General features: G+C 53.7%; 1 protein-coding gene across 3 annotated transcripts in view; it reads right to left on the bottom strand.

The window, feature by feature from the left end:
* Nucleotides 1-1,185: 1,185 nt before the first annotated feature.
* CD6 (CD6 molecule) overlaps nucleotides 1,186-6,858 on the bottom strand; it is a 57,467-nt gene continuing 51,794 nt past the window's right edge. Inside the window, exons 9-13 of one of the 3 annotated variants that reach the window (XM_011971097.1) lie at nucleotides 5,718-5,840; nucleotides 4,002-4,073; nucleotides 3,539-3,793; nucleotides 3,157-3,261; nucleotides 1,186-2,307 (exon numbers count right to left, since the gene is read on the bottom strand). In XM_011971097.1, coding sequence (XP_011826487.1) covers nucleotides 2,243-2,307; nucleotides 3,157-3,261; nucleotides 3,539-3,793; nucleotides 4,002-4,073; nucleotides 5,718-5,840 — 620 coding nt within the window. In that variant the 3' untranslated portion in view covers nucleotides 1,186-2,242. The remainder of the gene's footprint in view (nucleotides 2,308-3,156; nucleotides 3,262-3,538; nucleotides 3,794-4,001; nucleotides 4,074-5,717; nucleotides 5,841-6,858) is intronic. The other 2 variants (XM_011971098.1, XM_011971099.1) reach the window with 2 other exon arrangements.

Here is a 6,858-nt window from a genome sequence, read left to right as displayed (position 1 = left end):
ACCTCCTTCTGGGGTGGTGCAGCCCTTTGCCGGGCAACTCCAAGCATACAACTCCCTGGAATTAGCCTACCTTTGAAGCTGTGGGGGGCTCAGGCGGGAACTCATTCAGCGCAGTAACCCCTGCCACTGAGCCCAGGGCCGCTGTGGAGCAGCCCAGGGAGGCAATGAGGTTGAGTTCTCATAGACTCTGCCTCTGAGTCTGTCAGATTCTGTTTTCCTATCCCCAGTATTAAAAAAAATGTCTTTGCGATAGAGTCTCACTCTCATCCAGGCTGGAGTACAGTGATGTGATCATGGCTCACTGCAGCCTCAAATTCCTGGGCTCAATTTCCCTCCCTGCTTCAGCCTCCCAAGTAGCTGGGACTACAGGTGTGTACCACCACACCTGGATGATTTTCAATATTTATTTTTATTTTTTGGTAGAGATGGGATCTCACTATGTTGCCCAGGCTGGTCTCGAACTTCTGGGTTAAAGTGATCCTCCTGACGTGGCCTCTGCTGAGAATTACAGGCGTGAACCACTGTGCCCAGCCTCCCCAGTGATTTTTATGGCACTGAGCCACAGTGGGTTTTCCAATTCCCCAGCATTTCCACCTAAACAGATAGAGTTGCTCCCACCATTGCCCCGACCTGACTTCTCCCCCGCGCGCACACACACGCATGCACACACACACACACACTCTGCACATGGAGCAGTTGCTGTTGGTGCTCTTCTTGGACCATTGCCATGGAAGATGGCTTCTTATAGCACGTGCCTCTGACCCTCTGCCTGTGGCTTCTCCGGACACAGCATGCGCTCAGCTCACTCACAGGCAGCTCGGTAGTGCTGGGGCTGGGGGTTAATGCTCCTCAACCAATGACAGGCAGAGACGGTGGGTCAGTATCTCAGCTCCCTGCCCCCTTGGTGGGACAATTCTGAGGTGTGTCTCCCAGAGGTCCCCAGCACCACTGAGCCCTGGCTGCCCATAATAGCAACCTGTTCATGAACATTGTCTTCCTTCCTTCCCCCTTTTTCTTCCTCATTTTCTTACTGCTGCTCCCTGGGATTACTTCCCAAATAAAAGATTTGAGCTCAACTCTTTGTCTCATTGGTATCCAACATATGCCACGCACACACACACATGCACACACACGCAGCCTGGGTTCTATGACGTTTAAGAAATTGTCATTCCACGCCCTGGTTTAATTCAGCAATTCAGTTTAATCTCAGGATACTCAGAGCAGGACAACAAAGCCTGGTCTGAGCCTGTGGACCTCTCTCTGGGGGATGCATGGAGACATTCGCAGCCCTGAGTACAACACTGTGTATTCATGCATCCCTCCCAGGAGCATCCTCATCAATTCGAGGAGACACGTGGGGACTCGGGGCCTAGTGCAGCTTCTGAGCCCCTTACTGGAAGACACCTCTATGCTCCTACCCCCATGGGGACTGGGCCCCTATCTCTGGGGTCTGTGGTGGGGCTGGGCTGGGACCTTCTTTGTAAACCATAGGAAACTCAGAATAAACACCCATTGTCCAGGGACAGTCACTGTAGAACTGGTCTGTGCCCCTGGCGGACTTGGAGTGTCTCTGGGGCAGGACTGGCCTGCCAGTTCCTTGGTTGGGGATACACAGTCAACCTGTCATTGTCAGCTGGTTGTGCCCAGGAAGGCTGTATTCCCTGCCCAGGTGCAGTTACCACCCGGAGCAAAGCCTGGGACAGCTGGTGTGCTATCCCGTCCCAACACTGATAGATGTTGTCACCTATCAGTGACAACAGCCCAGCAGCCCCTAGTGCGTGGGTCCTCCTGCAGCAGCACTGGCATGGGGGCCCAGTTCTGCCCCTCCCAGGACTTCTGGACCCTGAAGTGTCAGAAACTCAGGGAATCAAAGCGTCGGACACTTGAAGTTTGGAAGGGGCCTCCAGAATCATCCAGTCCAGCTCCCCAACTCCCCTCCACCAGCTGCCGAGAGTTAGCCCAGACTCTGCTTGTTCATCCTGGAGACAGGGGGCTCACACCTGTTGGAGGCAGCGTCCTCCCTGGGGCTGCTATCTGGGGCTGGGGGAGGGCGGTGCCAGCAGGTTTGGCTCGATGGATGGAGACTGAGGGGTACAAGGTGCAACGTTTCCTTCCATCTCTCCAAGAGAGGACTCTCAGCCCCATGGGGAGGTGAGCTGGGAGGATGGGGAAGGGGAAAGGGAGAAGGTAGAGCAGGAGGCCAGAGGGTCGGAGCCACCCCAGGAGCCTCGGCTGACCTGGCCTAGGCTGCGCCGATGTCATCGTAGTCATCGTTGTCGGTGGAGTCAGGCTGAGGGCTGGGGGACCCTGTGGGCAAAGAGGACCAGGTTAGTGGGAGACCCAGTCATTGCCCCTGCTGCCCCGCGGGACAGAGCTGAGTGGGTCTGGCTCCACATCACTATCCCCGTGGGATGCTACATGAAGCTATCTGATCATCTTGCTTCCGGCCATGTCCCTGGCTGGGATATCAGCACTAAGGGAAGAGCCTCGTCTGTCTGGTTCAGGGCTGTGGTCTCCATGATAGCACACTGCACGACATGGTGGGCGGCTGAATGCTAGGAGCCCCTCTGCTACCACAGTCTCCCCCAAGGGGCCAACCAGCTGCTTCTGCTTGAATGCCTCCACTAACAGGGAGCTCACTTCTTATCAAAGCAACCTGTTTGACTATTTCTTCATCCCGTCCACATCCATTTTCCCTACCTCTTTGTATTCTTGTGTTTGTTCTTTTGCAGAGAGTCTCGCTCTGACCCTGCAGTGGCATGATCCATAGTGATACGATCATAGCTCACTGCAGCCTGGATCTCCTGGGCTCACACCTCCCACCTCAGCCTCCTGAGGAGCTAGGACTACAGGCACATGCTACTACGCTCAGCTAATAATTAGTTTTTAGTTTTGTAGAGACTGGGTCTTGCTATGTTCCCGGGGCTAGTCTTAAACTCCTGGCCTCAAGCAATCTTCCTGCCTTGTGCTGGGATTACAGCCTTGAGCTACCATGCCTGGCCTTGCTTTGTTTTTTAAAAAGTTATTTTCCCTCTCTTCTTTCACCCTTCCTTTCTCCTTTTCCCCTTGAGTTAATGCATCCAATAGTTCCCCACTCATCTACTCCCCAGTGCCTCTCTGTCCCCCTCCCAAAATCCCTTCCCCAGATATTGGCACCTGGACAGCCAAACTGCTCCTCCGAAGGGGGCTGGGGTGGTGGCTGGAAGTTCTGGTACCACTCCCCGGACGAGGTGCTGGAGCTGTCATCAGCCGAGGGCCCTGCTGGAAACCCCCAGAACCAGTCACCCGCTGCCAGCGCACAGCCACTTCTCAAGTTGCCAGAGCTGAGGGGCCCACATGACTCACAAGAGCCAAGTCCCTAGCTTGACAAATGACAAAGCCAAGGCCCAGAGATGGGAGGAGACTTCTCCAAGGGCACACAGCAAATGGCTGTGGGACTGGATAGAATCCTGACCTCGGCCTGGCTCAGGGCTCCCAGCTTCACGCCCCCTCCAGCCAGGCTGGCTATGGGATGGGGTTCGGGGGAGGCACAGCTTACCTGAAAAGGCTGGCTGGGTGCCGGCCAGCTCCAAGTTTGGGGGCTGCTCCGGGAAGGAACTCCTCTCTGAAGAAAACACCTGGGGGTTCCATGGAGGCGGCTTGCTTCTGGGACTATTGCAGTAATCCTCCCCCGAAGAGGTGCTCGACTCACTGTTGCTCCTCGGGTGATACTGAGGACCCAGGGATGGCGGGTCTGTAATGCAGTGTCCAGGGTTGGCAGCTGGGATGTGGGAGGCATGCAGCTCTTCAAGTCCTAAGCCAGGAAATGGAGAATGGTGACGAAAGAAGCAGTGCAGCAAGAAGACTTTAAGTCAGACTTCAGAAAGCACTTACTGCCTATAGGATTGGTTAAAGTCCAGAAAGACTCATTGAGGGAGGTTCCTGCTGGAAGGTCTCAAGGTGAGCTGAGCTACTGTCTGGAGGTGGGGCTGCCATTCACACCCCTCCCCAACCTGACTCACCTTCCTCCAAGGGTGGCATCTGGAACCTGCTCTGCTGGACCTCCTCATCTGTGACCCGATGCCGCTGGGAATCTGCAAGCAGAGGCAGTGGTGGAGAGGGGTGAAGGCTCAACCTCATCATCCTGGAGAAGGGACTGGATTTCCTTGGGCCTGGGGTGGCTGAACAGGGTGGGAGGACAACTCTAGAGGCAGAGAGGGCTTAGCATGTCCCATCAAATTCCAGGTTCATATCCCAATCCAACAGACCCTTCGCCTCAATCTAGGGCCAACGTGTTTAATTAGCCTGGGGCCAGAAACTCTAGTGCCCTGCAATCTCCCAGCCCCCAGCCCCAGCTGTCCCTCCTACTACTTAGAGAGGTATCAAGAGTCTGGCTTCTGTGCTTGTGACCTGGCAGCTCTAGGCAGGAGAAGGACAGATGTTTGCTCCTTCAAGAAGCCTTCCTAGAGCGAAACCCAGATGGTCTGGAATCACTGCATCACAGGCTCTGTGGCATCTTCAAGTTTCAGAAACAGATTTGTAGAGTCTGGAGAATATGATTGTCTGGGATCTTGGAGTCAGCTCTTTTGACTCTGGTACCACTGACTTAATTTCAATGTTATAACATTGTGGACTCTTAGTCTTGCATCTTATATGCGTGGGCTCAGAACCTCAGGTTTGACAGACACTTCATCCCTGTGGCTCCCAAACATTGGTCCTCAGGCCAGAAGAAGTGGAATCATCTGTGTCCCAGCCCCAGAAGCCCTGGGTTAGCAGGCGGGGCCAGGACAGCTGTCTGTTGCCCAATATCCATTCTGGCTTTTATCTGGACACAGCTGCCCAGGACAGAGATTTCGTTTCCCTGCCTCTGTTGCAGCTAGTGGGTTTGTGTGCTGGGTGCTGGGTTGTGAGCAGGAATGCTGTGGCCATCTCCAGCATCCTGTCTTTCCCTTGCCCTTGCCTGGAATGTGGACATGGAGGTGAGCCATTCTGGACCATGCAGATGAAGGCAACATCTTAGGGACTGCACAGCAACAAGAAAGAAGGGGCTGGACCCCTGCCAACCTCTCAGGACCCTGTCATTTGGAGCCTTCGGTCACACACAGCCAAACTCATCCTGACTGATACATTAGGTGTGGGGAGGGGCTCGGGAATTGTTGACAAGCTCCCAGGTGATTCCACAATAGGGTGTGGGACACGCTGGTCTGTTCCAACCTCCCAGCATTGCCTGGGCCCTGCCTTCAGCGTTATCTTTCCTCTTCCTATCCCAGAAGGCAAAGAAAAGAGCCGGCTATGAGGCGCAAGCTGGCATGAGAGTGGAGGTAAGGAAGTGGGTGGGGCTGATGGGATCAGACAGGGCAGGATGGGACACGGAGGGATATGGGCAGGCAAGAACCCCTGCCAACTGTGTGTCTCATCTGCACTCCCCCATCTCTCACACAGAGAGCCATCTTTAGGTGAGTGTCAAAGGCCTGGTCTTAAGACCCTACATGGCTGGAGACAAACATGGGAGAGACAGAGGTCAGAGCGGAGATGTCCTGAGACATCGAGATGACCCCAGGGTCACAAAGCACTGTGAAAACGTCAGTGTGGGACCATTTACAGTCAATCCAGTGGGTAACCAGGGGGATTCTGTCCGCATCATGCAGGGGTTACTAGGTGGGACTACTGACGGTCCCCTCGGGGTCCCCTCCCTGATTCAGGCAGGTGGGCCCTCGGGAGCCCAGCCAGGCACTCACTGTAGAAGGTGGTCAGGGCCACAGGAGGTTGGGCGCTGAAGTCATAGTGCTCATAGTCTGAGTCCGAGCCAGAGTCTGAGTCCTCAGGGGGCGGGGCCTGGACCTCGATGGGCAGCATGAAAACTGGGGAGAGAACAGAGTCGGGGGCATGGCAAAGTGGTGGGCAGAAAGGTGTAGGGAGAGATGGTAGAGAGTATGAACAGCAGAGGTGAGAGGCAGAGTGGCAGGAGAGCATCAAGTAGCCCTTTTTTTTTTTTTCTTTTCTGGGACAGGGTCTCACTCTGTTGTCCAGGCTGGAGTACAGTGGTGCCATCACAGCTCACTGCAGCATTGACCTCCTGGGCTCAGGTGATCCTCCCACCTCTGTCTCCCTAGTAGCTGGGACCACAGGCATGCACCATCACACCCAGCTAATGTTTGAATTGAGAAAGGTTTTCACAATGTTGCCTAGGCTGGTCTTAAACTCCTGGGCTCAAGCGATCCATCCCCCTCGGCCTCCCAAAGTGCCGGGACTACAGGCATCCACCACCGTGCCAGGCCTGGGTAGCCCATCTTGTACAAACCACCCAGTCTGAAGTTTCTAGGCTGCCTTCATTCATTTCCAATATGGAGAACTAAACATTTATTTAGCAAAAGCTTAACACAGTACTTGCTATATGTGAGGCACTATTCTAACACTTACAAGTATTACCTCATTTAACCCTCATGATAACTCTGTGAAGTAGGTACATTACCATCCGCATTTTACCTTGGAGGGAACTGAGGCACAGACAGGTTCTTACCTGGCCCAGAGCCGGCAGTCTGGCTCTAAACCTCTAGACTGTGCTATTCGGTGAGCAACTGCCCTGTGCTAAGCCTTGTGCTAGATGCTGTATTCACATTCTCTTCTCAAATATATGGACACTCTGTGCAAAGGATATTTATAATATTTGGCTGAGTTTTGTATTGGTTTTTATGTCATTGAACTCTTTCCCATAAAGGTGATTGAATATATTCATAATGCAAGGTGATTAAGCTCAAATTCCTCTGCAAGACTTTCAAGAGGCATAAGTCCACATATCATAAAGGATGAATGACTGACCTATTTTTTGTTTTTTGAGACAGAGTCTTGCTGTGTCTCCCAGGCTGGAGTGCAGTGGCA

This window comes from Mandrillus leucophaeus, unplaced genomic scaffold (genome assembly GCF_000951045.1).
Source record: "Mandrillus leucophaeus isolate KB7577 unplaced genomic scaffold, Mleu.le_1.0 Scaffold986, whole genome shotgun sequence".
NCBI classification, from domain to species: Eukaryota; Metazoa; Chordata; class Mammalia; order Primates; family Cercopithecidae; genus Mandrillus; species Mandrillus leucophaeus.
This window is presented reverse-complemented; position numbering and strand designations above follow the sequence as displayed.